Source organism: Barbus barbus, assembly GCF_936440315.1.
Source record: "Barbus barbus genome assembly, chromosome: 13".
Lineage (NCBI taxonomy): Eukaryota > Metazoa > Chordata > Actinopteri > Cypriniformes > Cyprinidae > Barbus > Barbus barbus.
Genome location: NC_136741.1, coordinates 25,564,951 through 25,583,392, shown reverse-complemented (window position 1 = coordinate 25,583,392; position 18,442 = coordinate 25,564,951). Strand labels below are relative to the sequence as shown.

Here is an 18,442-nt window from a genome sequence, read left to right as displayed (position 1 = left end):
TTTTTTTATTAAATTTAGCCATTTGTGGATGAAGTTTAGATGTGTTTGTTCTCAGCTTGTTGTGGGAAGGGGGTTTATATATAACAAGGTTAAAACAATACAGTTTAGACTTTGACAGTCAAGCAACAGGAGCTGAAATCTAATATTGTTCCATGAAAAAGGCATATTCTGGCTCTACAAACAGCTCTACAAAATCTGCATTCATTCTTCATGATTACAAATAAACACAACATTACAATAAAAGATGATAACCTGTGATGCAGAAATATTACAAGTGTGTGTGTGTATGACAAGCATTCTGACATAATAAATGCTAAGAGGAAGTTTTAAGACAAAATACATAATTAAATCATTCATTTTAACTATTTATTTTCATACAGGCATAATACATGTATTGTATTATGCTGGCAAATGGCATATTTCTCAAAAACAACCCTTATACTGTCAAAATAATTAAAACGGCCATCAAAACAACTTTTAATTTCCCACCACAAAATGTCCAATGCTTTGGTTTGTGCTTTTGGTTTTTATCTTCATAAAAATAAATATTGAAATCAAAATCTGGAAAAATATTAATTTATTATATATTGCTGTTTGCCTTCATTTTGAAGAGTTTGGGCTAAATTAGAGTATTTTGAGAAATTAAATATTGTTACACCATGTGCTCACATTTTTCTCTCTCTCTTACTCTCTATAAAGCTATATAAGTTATGCGAATATCTTTTAATAATACACGATTCTAAAGGCTTAATTAACACAACCCTGAACTGATTTGAAGTATCTACATTTACTGTTGTAGTTATTCATCTACAATAATAAATAAAGATGAAAAGTAAACGTTTGTGCTTATTTTAATTAGAATCACCTTTACATAAAAATATTGCATTATGGTTTAGCAAATTTGTTTTATAATAAACCCAAAGCAAATTAATGGGTTTTCAATTAAATTTTTTTGCTTTTCACAGTCTTTTTTTTTGTGACGTAAGCTCCTTTTGTAATGGTCTTCATAATTTTTCATCTATCTCCATTCATTCATGTCACCTCTCACTCTTTCTTAATGAGACAGGAATATAGGAAGACCGCACAGCAAGGCCTGTGGTATGAAATGAAGTATGAAAGTATCAAATTAAGCAGCGTTTATTAGAGGGCAGACAGGGGCTTAGAGTGGCTGAAATGTGGATTGATAAGAGCTATTTAAAGTTCAAACAGCATATCTAAGAGTGTACAGCACTGAGGAAAAATAACCATTTGGCTTCAAGACAGAAAAAAGTGAATTAAAACCATCATAAATGGAGTGGTGACAAGGTGAGGGACCTCTCGTCATTACTGGGCACTGTGCTCAAGGCTTTTGGTCTCTTAGGAAACAAATTCACAGCCACTATAATCTGAAACCATGTGACAGAGCAGACCAATGAACACGGCTATTTATGAGTAAAAAGAGGTGACTTTTTGTCTTTTTACTTCAAGTAGTAATTACTGTACAGCGTTGGTCTCAAACTCGATTCCTGGAGGGCCACAGCTCTGCACAGTTTAGCTGTAACCCTAATCAAACACACCTGATCCAGCTAATCTAGCTCTCAGAACCCTTACGAAAAAGAAGTTTATTTGCATACTTCTTTTAAACTTAAAAATAGGAAAGTATACTTTTAGTCTACTTTTTATGTACTTCTCAGAAATGGGATTTATGTACTTCTCAGAAATATATTTAAAATGACATTTAATTATACATACCCGAGAAGCATTATCCATATGAAAGAGCCTCGGATTACGGAATGTGGCAAACAGTCAAGGGTGGTGTGGCGGGAGAACGAGGGAAGGAATATAGAAGCTGGAGGGTGGTTGCGGGGAGCGGGGAGTGGAGAAAGGTGTGATTATGACCATTGATTTGACTGGAAATGTTGTGGAATGACAGAACGGTGGTGCGGTGGTGTGAAATTGCACCTCTGGCGCATGTGTGTGTGGCTCTTTGAGCGGCTGCTAATCAGCTGTACACAGACACAGAAGAGGTGCACAGCTGGAACGGAGGATAAAGAGACACGTCGCTTTAAACCAGCCACCGCATGCCTTTATTACTTTTCAACAAAAGGCCAAGGCTAAAGAAAATAACCTTTCCAAATGACCACAAGGGCACAAGTGCCATTAGGAAGGAGGAGGGGAAGCTAAATGCCAAGAGGTTGGTGCATGAATGCAAGAACGCCAGCTCCAGAGTGAGCCATTGTGCTCCGGTCATTTGAAAGCTTGATTTGCTCACAGTATGAGATGATTAAGATACAATCTGAACCAACATGTACCATACATACTAAGTGAGCAGAGTGGAGAGAGGTTTGCCACTTGCAGTCAATTCCTGACCTTGGATTTGCTTAGCATTATTCCACAGGCTAAACACAAAGCTTGAATTGATAAAAAATGTGCCGTGGAAAGATGTCAACAGGTTTGGCGAACAATTGTCACTCTTGCTTTGTATGAAAGGCTCTATTCACACAAATCAAAGTGGAAGAGTAGCGATAACTTTAAGAAGAGCGGCTTGTGTATTTGTATGCAAACCCCCCCGATATATGTAATAAATAACATTCAGATTCATACAGAATACAATTGTAACGGGGCGAACGAGACGCGATGTGCAAGCTTGTATTATTAAACACAGTCAATAACAGGCAGGATTATCAAAAAACAACGAACAGGTATGACACGGGCAAGAGTATTCCTAGAACAAGCATGGGTCTTTGATCGGCGAACAATATCCAACAGGGTGAGGCAGAGAGATAATCCAGGTAAACAAGCAGTGGTCCAAGAGAGGTGCAAACAGAGTCTGAACGGCAAGGCAAATGGTTAATCCAGAAAACACGGGCAAGAATCAAAACACTAGAAAACACACAAGGCAAGGCAAGACTAAGACAACAAAGAGGGTTCCGTATCGCAGCTAGAACTAGGAGAGTTCTAAATGCAGAACAATAGAACAATACTGGAACTAAACAGAAAAACACAGAGTGGCTCGGTAAGGCAGCTAACACTAGGGGAGCGATAAACACAATACTCGGCAGAGAGGAAGAGGAAGTCCATGGTTTATGTAGGGTCTGTGATCAGTGCAATCAGCTGTGTGTCGTCAGTGCAATGGATGATGGGAATTGTAGTCTGAGGTGGCGTGCAACAGTTAGTGTAGTGCAAGAGTCCATGTGGTGAGCGAGTGACCTCTGGTGGTGAGTGAATGGAAGTTCATAGACCAGATTCATGACAACAATAAAATATACCTCCGAAGTGGGGCGGCGGACCACACAGGAGCACAACAGCCTGTCCTTCTCTCACTAATACTGGACTTCTGGCCTTGCTGCTGAAATTCTGCAGGTCTGCGAAAACAAAATAATAGGATTGCCATTATTTTTCATTAAAGGCACTGTCATCACTCTGACATGCAACAGACGACTCACAGAGCAGGGACCTTTAGAAATGCCACTCTATAGCACAGAAAGGGACAGGCAAAAATGACATCCCACACTGGGCTAAAGCTGCGGTGTTTATTCAAATATCAGCTCCAAGCCTCATGAATGTATGCCTGTGTAAAACGAGTTGTGTTTTGTGCAAATAAAACACACACCGCAAAAAAAAAAACAAAAAAACAAAACAAAATTAAATTAAAATTTAAGTGAGGTTTATGCTTAAAGCAAGAAAAAAAGTTGAATGAAGTAAGAATTTATAAGTAAGGAAAAAAAGAAAGAAAAAAAAATTATACTTAGATGCATGAAATTCCACTAAGACATTCTAACTTGCAGACTAAAGTGGTGATTTCTGTAGACATGTGGTTGTCCTGATAACTATGATAATTGCATATTGTCAGATCTATATTTTAATGAAATCGCATTTGGTCTCATACTGTATCGCGTATCTTGTCAGTGTCTGCACTTGCTTGGCCATTTTTTGTGATAAACAGGAAAGTGGATTCAAGCGCCAGCAGAAGGCAGTGTAAAGATATAGTCTTTAAGAGAAGCAGTCTATCAGCGGAAGTTAAAATCTCAGACCACATTGCTAAAACTGCCCGGTCCTGCAGATTTGCATTATACAATATTAAGAAGATCAGGCCCTTTCTCTCGGAACATGCAACGCAACTCCATGTTCAGGGGCTCTTGTTCTGTCGAGACTTGACTATTGCAATGCTCTCTTTGCAGATCTTCCAGCCAATTCTATTAAACCTCTACAATTAATCCAAAATGCAGCTGCAAGATTAATCTTTAATGAGCCTAAAAGAACGCACGTCATGCCTCTGTTCATCAATTTGCACTGGCTACCAATAGCTGCTCGCATTAAATTCAAGGCATTAATGTTTGCCTACAGAACCACCACTGGCTCTGCACCCCTTTACCTAAATTCATTACTTCAGACTTATGCGCCCTCTAGAAGCTTGCGTTCTTCAAATGAACGATGCATTATTGTGCCATCCCAAAGACGCACAAAAACAATTTCACTGACTTTTTCATTAACTGTTCCCATCTGGTGGAATGACCTGCCCAACTCAATCCGAGCAGCCGAATCCTTACCCATCTTCAAGAAACGGCTAAAAACTCATCTGTTCCATCTTTACTTGACCCTCTAACTCTAGCACTCTCTATTCTAATTTTTATTTTATCTATATGTCTTTTATTTAAAAATAATAATAATAATAATAATTATCTGTACTGCGTTAGGCTAACCAAGACTTGTAATAGCACTTGCACGTTGTTGCTCTTTTGTTGGTTTTGATTGCTTCTTATGTCCTCATTTGTAAGTCGCTTTGGATAAAAGCGTCTGCTAAATGACTAAATAAATAAAATAAATAAATAAATATAGATTAGCAAAAAACAACGTTCTTGGAAAAGGCTTCAATTCTATGTATATTGTGCATGCAATATAAGTTGCTTTGGATAAAAGTGTTTCCCAAATGCATAAACATGAAAAAAAAAGAAATAAAAACATAACCGATGGCTATGTGAGAAGGTAAATATTTGGGAAAATGCTTTTTTCCACTCTGTAAATGCCAATTTTACCAGTGAAGCACCACCAATTAGTCCTTCAACAATTTCCTGCATCACTCAAGACCTGAAAAGATACATCTAAATGTGAAATTTCGAATGAACAATGTGTTTTTTAGATGTACACACAATATGAACGAGGCAGACTTGCTTTGTTATTATTATCTGTTGATTTAAGCCCTTTTTTAAATTTTCCATGACAGGCTGCATTTTAGTTAGGCACCATTGGACATCTGGAATCTTCTAGATAGGAAAATGTTGTTGCCTGCTACATCAGGGAAGAAAGTATATCTTACCCACTAATGGACCACATGACAACATGAAATATGAAAGATAACACAGTGGCCATTTTTACATATTATGCATTTAAAGCTTCCAAAGGATACAGACAGTGTAGTCAAAGTAATAGTAATCAAGACTCTCAAACATTCACATATACAAAGCAATCTGCACTTACATGCAAACTCCACTTTAGCCTCTCGGCTCAGGATGGTTCCAAATGCATTAGTGGCGATACACTGGTATACACCACCATGCTTAGTTGCCTGAGGGTTATTGATCAAAAGGTTTCCCTCAACAAGGCTGTAGTTGAAGTCTATGTCAATATCAAGATCTTTCCCGTTGAATTTCCACCTAAATATGAAAACAGGTGGAATGGGCACAGGATAATGATGATGAGAAGAAATTTAAGCATTAATATATACACATATTTTCTGTAGAATTTGTTATTTAAATTTAGATTAAAATGTACAATGAGTCCAAAAGAAGCAATGTTATCACTAAAAGAAACTAAAACTAAATAATTGCTATTTTTAAATAGAACTGTGTGTGTTTTTTGATAAAATATAAATATTACACTAAAAAACTAAACTAAAATTAGTTGCCAAGGGTAGTAAAAGTTGGTAGCTTTGCCAAATAACTGAAAAACAAAGTACTAAAATTACTAAAACTAAAACTGAAAGAATTAAAAAATATATAAAAAAATACAATAATACTACATTAATAATATTAAAATAACATTGTTCAAAAATCTGACACTAGTGACAAAATGTTTAATTATAAATTAAACTTTTATAAACTGCAACATTAAATAACTCAATTTCTTGTTAAAAATAAAACTGTTTATTCAAATATGATTTAATATTGTTCTAAAGAGCAAATAAAACATTGTAATGTCAATGTCAATGTGTCACAAATTCAGAATCTTAAATGCATGACATTCAAATTTTAAATTTCATTCCATTATTTTATTTATTTTTGTCAATGTTTCAAAAGTCCCATTTTGTTTAATTCTAGGCATAAATTAGTAAAAAAAACTAAAACAAACAAGAAACACTATATCTTCAATATGGTTTCGGACTTTTGTATTGAAAAGGTATTAAGGAAAACTGTAGTACTTGTAATGTGGTGCTGGACTTCCCTTGACTTTGCAGTTAATGAATATCTTGTTGTCCTCTGTGCTTAAAGGGAAAACACTGTCACTGGGCTCTTGGGTGAACACTGGGCCATGTCGAATAATTCTCTCTAGAAGAAAAAACAAGATGCTCATAATCCACAATCTGGAACATGAATCTAGATCATAAAACAGGTGTGAACACATCAGGTCTGCATTATGTCTAATGTGCACTATTCATTTATTTTCAGCAACTTCCCACACTGAGCTCATTAGATCTGCAACATAAACACATGCCAGAGGAACAGCTTTCAGTTCCCCTCTTGTAGCAGAAATCGTATCAACATGACGTCCTTCTTTTGGCAGGCCCCTAACACGCATGGCAGTGTGGCTAGGTCTGTTGTTTCGGTTGACTGCTGCCAAGACACCAATCCACCTCCCTAATTACTCCATGTTGTGGTAATTACTCCAGTGAAATGTATCATTTCTTAAATTAATAAACAAGCTCTCAGAAACATGTCTGCCTCTCCACAGAGAAAGGAATTGTGCTTTTTTTCCTCAGTAAAACTCACCTGTACTTTTTTCCCTGTTCTCTTTGAGTGAATGAAATTCATTTTTACAGGTCCCTAACCTTGACGAGGACAAAAAAATAAAAATTACCCTCCCGCATCATCAAGCTAATGGAAGTGTCTGGGCGTGTTTGCCTGGGGTGAACCCCTGTCTCCTCACGCTGTGGGAGATGCTACCTTTTTTCCCTTTCCCTTTTGTGTGTCCTTTGAGTACGAACTCTTAGAGTCAGTTAATTCTCAGCACATAGAGACTCCTTCACCCAGATATCACACTATAGAGACTGTGTCTGTTCCCCGAACTAGAAAATACAGAAAACGTCCAAACCAAATTAAGAGTAACAATTTAATTGATGTTCAACAAATAAAAAATGTTTACAACACAGAGAAACAATTGATAAAGCTTGTCTTACTGTATATCAGGTCCCTTTCTACAAAAGCACTTTTTGAAAATGATTTGATCAATGATAATAATCTAGATTTGCTCTGTTTGACAGAAACATGGCTAAAACCAGATGAATACATTACTTTAAATGAGTCCACCCCCCAAGATTACTGCTATAAAAATGAGCCACGTCCGAAAGGTAAAGGGGGAGGTGTTGCTACAATTTATAGCAATATTCTCAGTATTTCTCGGAGGGCAGGCTTTAAGTACAACTCGTTTGAAGTTATGGTGTTGCGTATAACACTATCTAGAGAAACACGTGTTAATGATAAATCCCCTGTGATGTTTGTACTGGCTACTGTATACAGGCCACCAGGGCACCACAGATACTTTATTAAAGAATTTGCTGATTTTCTATCTGAGTTAGTACTGGCTGCAGATATAGTCTTAATTGTTGGCGATTTTAATATCCATGTCGATAATGAAAAAGATGCATTAGGATCAGCATTTATAGACATTCTGAACTCTATTGGGGTTAGACAACACCTTTCCAGACCTACTCATTGTCGAAATCATACTCTATAGATTTTACTGTCACATGGAATTGATGTTAGTGGTGTTGAAATTCTGCAACAAAGTGATGATATCTCAGATCATTATCTAGTCTTGTGTAAACTCCATATAGCTAAAACTGTAAATTCTACACCTTGTTACAAGTATGGTAGAACCATCACCTCTACCACAAAAGACTGCTTTGTAAGTAATCTTCCTGATTTATCTCAATTCCTCAGCATATCCAACAGCGCAGAAAAACTTGATGATGTAACAGAAACTATGGACTCTCTCTTTTCTAGCACTTTAGATACAGTTGCTCCTTTACACTTAAGGAAGGTCAAAGAAAACAAACATAACCCCTGGTATTTATTCAATACAGTCACTAAATTAATGAAAAAATAAAGCATCAACAGGTGTTGGCAGTTCCCAAAAGCACAGTAATGACTTTATGAACTACTTTACTTCCAAGATCAATTCTATCAGAGATAAAATTGCAACCATGCAGCCGTCAGCTACAATATCGCATCAGATAGATAGATCTGCACTATAGATCCCCTGAGGAACAATTTCACTCATTCTCTACTATAGGAGAGGAAGAATTGTAGAAATTTGTTAAATCATCTAAACCAACAATATGTATGTTAGACCCTATTCCATCTAAACTACTAAAAGAGCTGCTTCCAGAAGTCATAGATCCTCTTTTGGCTATTATTAATTCATCACTGTCATTAGGATATGTCCCCAAAACCTTCAAATTGGCTGTTATTAAGCCTCTCATTAAAAAAAACACAACTTGACCCCAAAGATTTAGTTAACTACAGGCCGATCTCAAATCTCCCTTTTCTGTCAAAGATACTAGAAAAGGTAGTATCCTCGCAATTATATTCCTTCTTAGAGAAAAATAGTATTTGTGAGGAATTCCAGTCAGGATTTAGAACGTATCATAGTACTGAGACTGCTCTCATTAGAGTTACAAATGACCTGCTTCTGTCATCTGATCGTGGTTGTATCTCTTTATTAGTTCTACTGGATCTTAGCGCTGAATTCGACACTATTGACCACAACATTATTTTAAATAGACTAGAACACTTTGTTGGCATTAGTGGAAGTGCATTAGCATGGCTCAAATCGTTCTTATCTGAACACCATCAGTTCGTAGCAGTGAATGAAGAGGTATCATATCGATCACAAGTGCAGTACGGAGTACCTCAAGGCTCAGTACTAGGGCCATTACTTTTACATGTTACCCTTGGGAGATATTATCAGGAGACATGGTGTTAGTTTTCACTGTTATGCTGATGATACTCAGCTCTATATTTCTTCGCGGCCCAGTGAAACACACCAAATTGAGAAACTAACGGAATGCATAGTCGATATAAAAAACTGGATGACGAGTAACTTCTTACTGCTAAATTCTGAAAAAAACAGGTGTTAATTATCAGACCTAAAAACGTCTCGGTTACGTACGTAACCCTCGTTCCCTGATGGAGGGAACGGAGACGTTATGTCGTGACGACATTAGGGGATTTACTTGAGAGCCCCGACTGCCTCTGATAAGAGAAAACGCCAATGAAATTTGGCTAGTGGATTTTGCATACCTGAGCCACTCCCCGTGCATACGGGTATAAAAGGGCGACAGGTGCATCCACTCATCAGGTTTTCCGCTGAGGAGCCGAGAACGTGTCCCTGGCAACCAGCGATGGTTCAAGATTGTGGCATGGGGACATAACGTCTCCGTTCCCTCCATCAGGGAACGAGGGTTACGTACGTAACCGAGACTTTCCCTATCTGTCGGTCACTACGAGTTATGTCGTGACGACATTAGGGGTCTATGGAAAGCGCCACAACCTGAGCCCCGTCACGACCTTGTGGCATGCAGATGTTGACAAGCTAGCGCGTGACAGACAAATGCGATGCGAAGGTCGCAACCTTCCCGTCGCCCCAGCGCAAATTCGCTAACCTTGGTGCCCGCAGGGACCACTGAGTACATTGCTGCTGGAGATAGCCAAGCCGCTGTTCCTGTCCCCAGAAATCGGAAGGGATTTCGACCTTCTATGAAAGACTGCTTCAAGTCTTTCCTGTTTGTTGTTACGGCCCGGCAGTAACGACGGGGAAGCGAGCCTTCCGGAGAAGGGCGCTACGGAGGCCACACCCTGCCCGAAGGGAGGTAACGTGTGGAGACACTGGTATGGACTGGCCCAAGCCTGGGGCAGTGCTACATACGCCTGGACCCTGGGGCAGATCCTACCTAGGAGAAGGGAGGAAGGCTGCCAGCAGGGTCTGACAGAGCTCTGTCAAAGGGAAGACACGGGTTTACCGTGAGGGAAACCGTACCGTGGATGAATACACATGTGGGATCACCCGAAGGGAATCAGGCCACACGGGCACCTAGCCGAGTACAGGGGCTGACCGGAGACCCGGGCAAGCTAACACCGGTACTGGGCCTGGCGTCAGACTGCTCCGCCCAGCCTGCCTGCCGGGGGTGCTGGAGGAACTCCGCCAGGGTTCGCCATCCGGGGAACTAACTGGAGGAGAGAATAGGCGCTCGTATCCCCGGGTAAGGGGGAATGGCGCAGCAAGCGTGACACCGGCCAGCTCTTCCCGCCACTTACCTGTTACCCAACACACGGGAAGAGACTGGCTCAACGCGGAGACTGTAAAATCTCGCGAAGGTGTTCGGTGTCGCCCAGCCCGCAGCTCTACAGATGTCTGCCAAAGAGGCGCCGTGCGCCAGCGCATAGGAGGAGGCAACACTCCGTGTGGAGTGAGCCCTCACCCCGAGGGGGCACGGCTCGCCTTGGGATTGGTACGTCAAGGCGATGGCATCCACTATCCAGTGGGCCAACCTCTGCTTGGAGACAGCCTTCCCTTTCTGCTGACGTCCGTGGCAGACAAAGAGCTGCTCAGAGCTTCTGAAGCTCCGGGTGCGGTCCACGTATATGCGCAGCGCTCTTACGGGACACAGCAACGCCAAGGCTGGGTCTGCCTCCTCCGAGGGCAGTGCTTGCAGGTTCACCACCTGATCGCGGAAAGGCGTGGTGGGAACCTTAGGCACGTATCCAGGCCGGGGTCTCAGGACAACGTGAGAGTAGGCCGGCCCAAACACAAGGCACTCTTCGCTTACCGAAAATGCTTGAAGGTCCCCGACCCTCTTGATGGAAGTGAGCGCGGTCAGGAGCGCTGTCTTGGCCGACAGGAATTTCAGCTCGACTGAGTCCAGCGGCTCAAAGGGACCTCTCTGAAGTCCAGCCAGGACAATAGAGAGATCCCAGGAGGGCATCAGGGGTGGCCTAGGAGGATTTAACCTTCTGGCACCCCTCAGGAACCTCACGATGAGATCGTGCTTCCCCAGGGACCGGCCGTCCACTGCATCGTGATGGGCCGCAATAGCAGCCACGTACACTTTCAAGGTGGAGGGCGACAGCCCGCGCTCCAACCTCTCTTGCAGGAAAGAAAGCACCACTCCAATCGTGCATCTTCGGGGGTCCTCCCGCCGAGAAGAACACCAGTCCGCGAACAGACTCCACTTCAGCCTGTGGCAGGCCACTCAAGTCTGCCGCGTCCCATCCAGGAGCCGCACATGGCGGTTCCACAGAGCCGGACGCGGGTGCCGTATGGTGCCGAGCCCCTGAGAAAGAAGGTCCTTCCTCAGAGGGATGCGCCAGGGAGGGGCTGTCGCGAGGAGGGTGAGTTCCGGAAATCAGGTCCGGGTGGGCCAATATGGCGCAACCAACAAGACCTGCTCCTCGTCCTCCCTGACCTTGCACAGTGTCTGTGCGATCAGGCTCACTGGGGGAAACGCATACTTGCGCAGAGCCCGAGGCCAGCTGTGTGCCAGTGCGTCCGTGCCGGGGGGGGCCTCGGCCAGGGGGAAATACAGCTGGCAGTGGGAGGACTTGCGGGAAGCAAACAGGTCTACCTGAGCTTCCCCGAATCGACTCCAAATCAGCCGGATCGTCTCGGGATGGAGTCGCCATTCTCTGGGGAAGTGAGCTGTCGTGAGAGCGCGTCGGCTGCACGATTGAGCTCCCCCGGAATGTGGACGGCGCGCAGCGATTTGAGCTGTGACTGACTCCAGAGGAGGAGATGGCGGGCGAGCTGTGACATGCGGCGTGATCGTAGACCTCCCTGCCGGTTGATGTACGAAACAGCCGCAGTGTTGTCCGTGCGGACCAACACGTGCTGGCCTGGGAGCAGTGGCCGGAACTGCTTTAAGGCCAGATGCACTGCCAACAGCTCTAGGCAGTTGATGTGCCAAAGCAGTCGAGGCCCCATCCAGAGCCCCGAGGCTGCCTGCCCGTTGCATGTAGCGCCCCAGCCCATGCTGGAGGCATCTGTTGTGACAACAACATGCCGGGACACTTGTCCTAAGGGCACCCCGGCCCGTAGGAAGGCAAGGTCCGACCAGGGGCTGAAAGAGCGGCGACACGATAGCGTGATGGTGACACGACATGTCCCGCGGCGCCATGCCCATCTCGGGACCCGTGAGTGTAACCAGTGCTGAAGTGGTCTCATATGAAGCAACCCGAGCGGCGTGACTGCGGCTACGGATGCCATATGCCCCAGGAGCTGCTGAAACTGTTTCAGCGGAACCACTGTCCTGCGTCTGAAGGAACTCAGGCAGTTCAGCATTGATTGGGCATGCTCGTCCGAGAGACGTGCCGTCATACTCACAGAGTCTAACTCCACACCGAGAAAAGAGATTCTCTGCACAGGGGAGAGCTTGCTCTTTTCCCAGTTGACCCGAAGCCCCAACTGGCTGAGGTGCCGGAGCACCAGGTCCCTGTGACCACCCAACTGTTCTCGTGATCGGGCCAGGATGAGCCAATCGTCGAGATAGTTGAGGATCCTGACGCCCACTTCCCGTAACGGGGCAAGGGCGCCCTCCGCCACCTTCGTGAAGGCACGGGGAGACAGGGAGAGCCCGAAGGGGAGGACCCTGTACTGCCATGCCCGCCCCTCGAACGCAAACCGTAGGAACGGCCTGTGTCGAGGGCGAATCGAGACATGAAAGTAAGCGTCCTTCAGGTCGATCGCTGCAAACCAATCCACGGAGTGAACTCATCTGCGTCAACGTCTTGAACGGGAGCTTTTGTTTAGGGCCCGATTCAAGACTCTCAGGTCCAGGATTGGCCGGAGGCCACCGCCTTTCTTGGGCACGATGAAGTAGGGGCTGTAAAACCCCTGCCTCATCTCGGCTGGAGGGACCGGCTCGATTGCACCCTTTGCCAGAAGGACAGCAATCTCCTCGCGCAGGACAGGTGCATCTCGGACTGCCACCGAAGTCTCGGGGATGCCGCTGAACCTGGGCGGCCGCCTGGCGAACTGAATCGCATAGCCGAGTCGAACTGTGCGAATGAGCCAGCGAGACGGGCTGGGTAGCGCAAGCCACGCCCCCAGATACCGTGCAAGCGGCACCAAAGGCCCAATCGACGTGCCCGCAGTGGTGCAGCGAGGGGGAGTAAGGTTGGATGGAACAGAAGGCAGTGCGTTCTGACTCATCCCCACAAAACTCCCTAAGTCCCCGGGGGGACTGGCTAGAGGTGCGCGGGGAGGCATCGCGTCCCCAGACCGCACTCTCTTGGCCACTGGCAATATGGGTCTCGGGTGAGAGTGAGGAGGCATTGCGTCGCACACTGTCAGCCCGCAGACCTGGGAACCCGGAGGGAAGGAAAATTGCTCTTTCTTTGACAATGTGGGTACCACTGGCCCTTGAGCCAGTGGCGGAACAGAAAGAAAAGAAAACACAGGATTCTCCACCCGGCCCTCCTCCGGGGGAAGGAGCGACGCTAGCCTCGTCGTCTCCTGGGAAAGAGCAAATTCCTCCATCTCCGGGTTGTGCGCGTCAGGGCCGCTTTGTCGTCTTCCTGGAGGACTTGGCGGCCGGCTGAGGCGCAGGGGGCGCCGCACTCCTGCGAGAGGCTCGACGCACCGGCCTAGGTGACGACTCAGCACGGGGCGGAGCAGCTCTGGAGGACGCAGGAGGGCGCCCACGGCGACCAGCAGACTGGGGCCTGGCCCTTGGGCCAGCGTTGGCAGCTGGAGCATCCCGCCGTTTAGGGAGGATGTGCTGAATTGCCTCCGTCTGCTTTTGTACTGCCGAGAATTGCTGGGCAAAACCCTCGACAGTGTCGCCAAATAGCCCCGTCTGGGAGATGGAGGCGTCGAGAAAGCGTACTTTGTCGACGTCCTTCATCTCGGCCAGATTGAGCCAGAGATGGCGCTCTTGGACCACTAACGTGGACATCGCCTTCCCGAGGGACCGCGCCGTGACTTTCGTCGCCCGGAGAGCGAAGTCAGTCGCCGTGCGCAGCTCCTGCATCAACCCCGGGTCGGGACTACCCTCGTGCATTTGTTTTAGTGCCTTGGCCTGGTGAACTTGCAGGATGGCCATGGCATGCAGGGCAGAGGCGGCCTGGCCCGCAGCGCTGTAGGCCTTGGCGGCGAGTGCGGCCGTCAGCTTACAGGCTTTGGACGGGAGACGCGGACGATTCCTCCAGGTGGCGGCGTTTTGCGGGCACAGGTGCACCGCAACCGCTCTCTCCACCTGGGGAATATCCACGTACCCCCTGGCCGCCCCGCCATCGAGGGTAGTGAGGACGGAGGAGGGAGACGAGCGGCTTCTGGCCGAGAAAGGGGCCATCCACGACTTCGTCAGCTCCTCATGCACCTCCGGGAAGAAAGGCACCGGGGCAAAGTGCGGCCGCTGGTCGCGTTTTGCGCCGATGAACCAATCATCCAGCCGCGAGGGCTCGGGACTGGGCGGTCTGTTGACCTCCAGCCCGATACTCACGGCTGCCCGGGCAAGCATGGCCGTCAGCTCTGGGTCCGGATCGGCAGTGGCGACAACACCCGAGGGGGGCAGCCCCGCCGATCGTTCATCCTCAGAGGACGAAAGCCCATCCCCCGATGCCGCGATCGACATCTGATCCTCGGGCGGCGCACCGAATGAAATGCTGGCGGCCCCGTGAGGCGAACCAGCGAAATCACTCGGGAACCGGACGGAACAAGCGCTGCGGGAGGAGTAAGAGGTCCGCGGGGACGTGCCCGGCGGAGAAGCTCTTACCGTCACCCTCAGATCTCCCAGAGCGCCAGCCGGCGGTCCTCTGCTCGAGCCAGAGAGACCGGGACGGGTGGCGGCAGAGGGTGCCAATCCTTTCAGAAAGGAAAGGCGAGAACGCAGCGTTGCCATGTTCATACGCCCACAACAGGCGCATGACTCATCCACAAACGCATCTTCAGCGTGCTGGATGCCCAGACACTGAAGACAACGCTCGTGACCGTCATCCGAGGACAGGAAGCGACCGCAACCAAGAGAACACGGACGGAACGGCATCTTTAAAAAGACGCGAACCGCCCAGTGTTTTAGAAATTTGCTCTTTCAGGTGAAGTGCCCAGGGGAATCGCTGCTGCAGGGACACCGCTGTCTGCACCGTAACGCCACCCAGGAACAAACTTCGAGGCAGACGGCTTTGTGGAGATCTGATCTGTTTTGAAGATTTCTCATCCACTCGGCTCCGAAGCAAAAATCTGATGAGTGGATGCACCTGTCGCCCTTTTATACCCGTATGCACGGGGAGTGGCTCAGGTATGCAAAATCCACTAGTCAAATTTCATTGGCGTTTTCTCTTATCAGAGGCAGTCGGGGCTCTCAAGTAAATCCCCTAATGTCGTCACGACATAACTCGTAGTGACCGACAGATAGGGAACCCCACATGTAATAACCTAGAACACTATCTAACACTTGACGGCTGCACTGTCAATTCTTCTTCATCAGTTAGAAACCTAGGTGTGCTGTTTGATAGCAATCTTTCATTTGAAAACCATGTTTCTAGCATCTGTAAAACTGTGTTTTTCCATCTCAAAAACATATCTAAATTGCGACCTATGCTCTCAACGTCAAATGCAGAAATACTAATTCATGCGTTTATGACCTCAAGGTTAGACTATTGTAATGCTTTATTGGGTGGTTGTTCTGCACGCTTGATCAACAAATTACAATTGGTCCAAAATGCAGCAGCTAGAGGAAGTATGACCATATTAGCCCGGTTCTGTCAACACTGCATTGGCTCCCCATCAAACATCGTATAGATTTTAAAATCTTGTTAATTACTTATAAAGCCCTGAATGGCTTAGCTCGTCAGGACTTGAGCGAGCTCTTATCACATTATAGTCCTCCACGTCTGCTGTGTTCTCAAAACTCTGGCCATTTGATAATACCTAGAATATCAAAATCGACTGCAGGCGGCAAATCCTTTTCTTTTTCTCTTTCTTTCTATTTAGCACCCAAACTCTGGAACAATCTACCTAATACTGTTCGGGAGGCAGACACACTCTGTCAGTTTAAATCTAGATTAAAGACACATTTCTTTAACCTGGCTTACACATAACACACTAATACACTTCTATTATTCAAATCTGTTAAAGGATTGTTAGGCTGCATTAATTAGATCAACCGGAACCGGGAACACTCCCCATAAAACATGATGTACTCGTTACATCATAATAAGAATGGCATCTACGCTAAAATTTGTATGTTTCTATTCTGTTTCTCAGTCCGTGTCCGGATCAGATGGTGGATCGGCGCCGGGAGATGATGTATGTGGCTCTGATCGTCGGCGGAGACCAGGACACCGAGATGAGCGCCAGAGACAGATCCCCAGTGAGGACCCCGCCACTTAGACAGCCATCGGGAAAGACCACTGGAACCAGTTAAGCCCTTACAATCTGACTTTGCTGCAGTTGGAATTGAACTGCTGGTTCGTTTGGCCAGAGGAGAACTGGCCCCCCAACTGAACCTGGTTTCTCCCAAGGTTTTTTTCTCCATTCTGTCACCGATGGAGTTTTGGTTCCTTGCCGCTGTCGCCTCTGGTTTGCTTAGTTGGGGACACTTAATTTCCAGCGATATCATCGACCTGATTGCAAAGACACTATTTAAACTGAACTGAGCTGGATGATGACATCACTGAATTCAATAATGAAATGCCTTTAACTGAATTTTTCTTTTCATTTTACATTATTGACACACTATTTTCCTTTTTTGATATTGTACAGTTGCTTTGACACAATTTACATTGTTAAAAGCGCTATATAAATAAAGGTGACTTGACTTGACTTTGAACGATAGGAATTAATGAAGCATTAGAGCGAGGAGTAGCACACTCACAGTAGTCCACATTTAGCCGTCATTTACAAAGGGGACACGTCCCCATAACTTTTTGTCATTGATGATTTTGTCCCCACCCCTTTATGGAATTTACAACAGGGATGAATATAATACAAAGAAGCATCTACAGTTCTTCAGCAGGACTGTTCATTCCAAGGGGAAGGAAAAAAAAAAAAAAAAAAAGGAAAATGTGCTGTAATTTTCTGCCAGGACATTATCCAGTAATTTTACGAACATTTCCATTAACCCTAAAACAGTGAACCCTAAAATACAGTAAAGTGCAACATTTCTGTAAAAACACGTGTAAAATATGTCAATATGGAAAATTCCTTCATAAATACAGTTGAGGTCAAAAGTTTACATCCACCTTTCAGAATCTGTAAAATGTTATTGTTTATTTAGTACTGACCTGAACAAGATATTTCACATAAAAATAAGATGCTTACATATAGTCCACAAGAGAAAATAATAATTGAATTGATAAAAATGACCCATTCAAAAATTTACATCCCCCTGATTCTTAATTCTGTTTGTTACCTGAATGATCCACAGCTGTGTTTTTTTTTTTTGTTTAGTGATAGTTGCTCATGAGTCCCTTGTTTATCCTGAACAGTTAAACTGCCCGCTGTTCTTCAGAAACATCCTTCAGGTCCCACATATTCTTTGGTTTTCCAGCAGTTTTGTGTATTTGAACCCTTTCAAACAATGGCTGTATGATTTTGAGATCCATCTTTTCACACTGAGGACAACTGAGGGACTCATTTGCAACTATAACAGAAGGTTCAAACACTCAGTGATGCTCCAGAAGGAAAATTATGCATTAAAAGCTGGGGGGGGGGGGCACTTTTTGAATTTGAAGATCAGGGTAAATTTAACTTATTTTGTCTTCTGGGAAACATGTAACTATCTTATGCAGCCTCTGAAGGGCAGAATGAAAAAATATGACATGTAAGTGAAATAAAAAATAACACATCTCCATTATGTTCAAAAGTTTTCACCCCCGGCTCTTAACCCCCCACTCCTAGCTCAAACGTTTGGGATCAGTATGATTTTTGTTTTTTATTCAGCAAGGACACTAACAAAAGTGATAGTAAAGACAAAAAAATGTTATGTTGTTACAAAAAATTCAAATAAATGCTGTTTTATTTATTTTTTATTATTTGCTGCAGTATGATCATTTTCAACTGTGATAATAATAAGAAATGTTACAGCATATTAGAATGATTTCTGAAAGATCGTGTGAAATGAATTTGTACATTTTATTCCTAATCATAATGTAATCATAATGTTATTAAAGTTATTAATAATTTACTTACACTTACAATGAATCACATTTCCAGCAGGGATTCTTTAAAATGAGGGCAGCCAACCTAGTTT

The 18,442-nt window shown here is 44.8% G+C and overlaps 1 protein-coding gene across 1 annotated transcript in view; it reads right to left on the bottom strand.

The window, feature by feature from the left end:
* LOC306879419 (contactin-4-like) overlaps positions 1–18,442 on the bottom strand; it is a gene marked incomplete at both ends in the record, with an annotated part of 45,700 nt that overhangs the window by 25,472 nt on the left and 1,786 nt on the right. Inside the window, 3 exons of the mRNA XM_079432354.1 lie at positions 3,249–3,344; positions 5,458–5,633; positions 6,398–6,524. Of these exons, the coding sequence (XP_079288480.1) occupies positions 3,249–3,344; positions 5,458–5,633; positions 6,398–6,524 (399 nt within the window). The remainder of the gene's footprint in view (positions 1–3,248; positions 3,345–5,457; positions 5,634–6,397; positions 6,525–18,442) is intronic.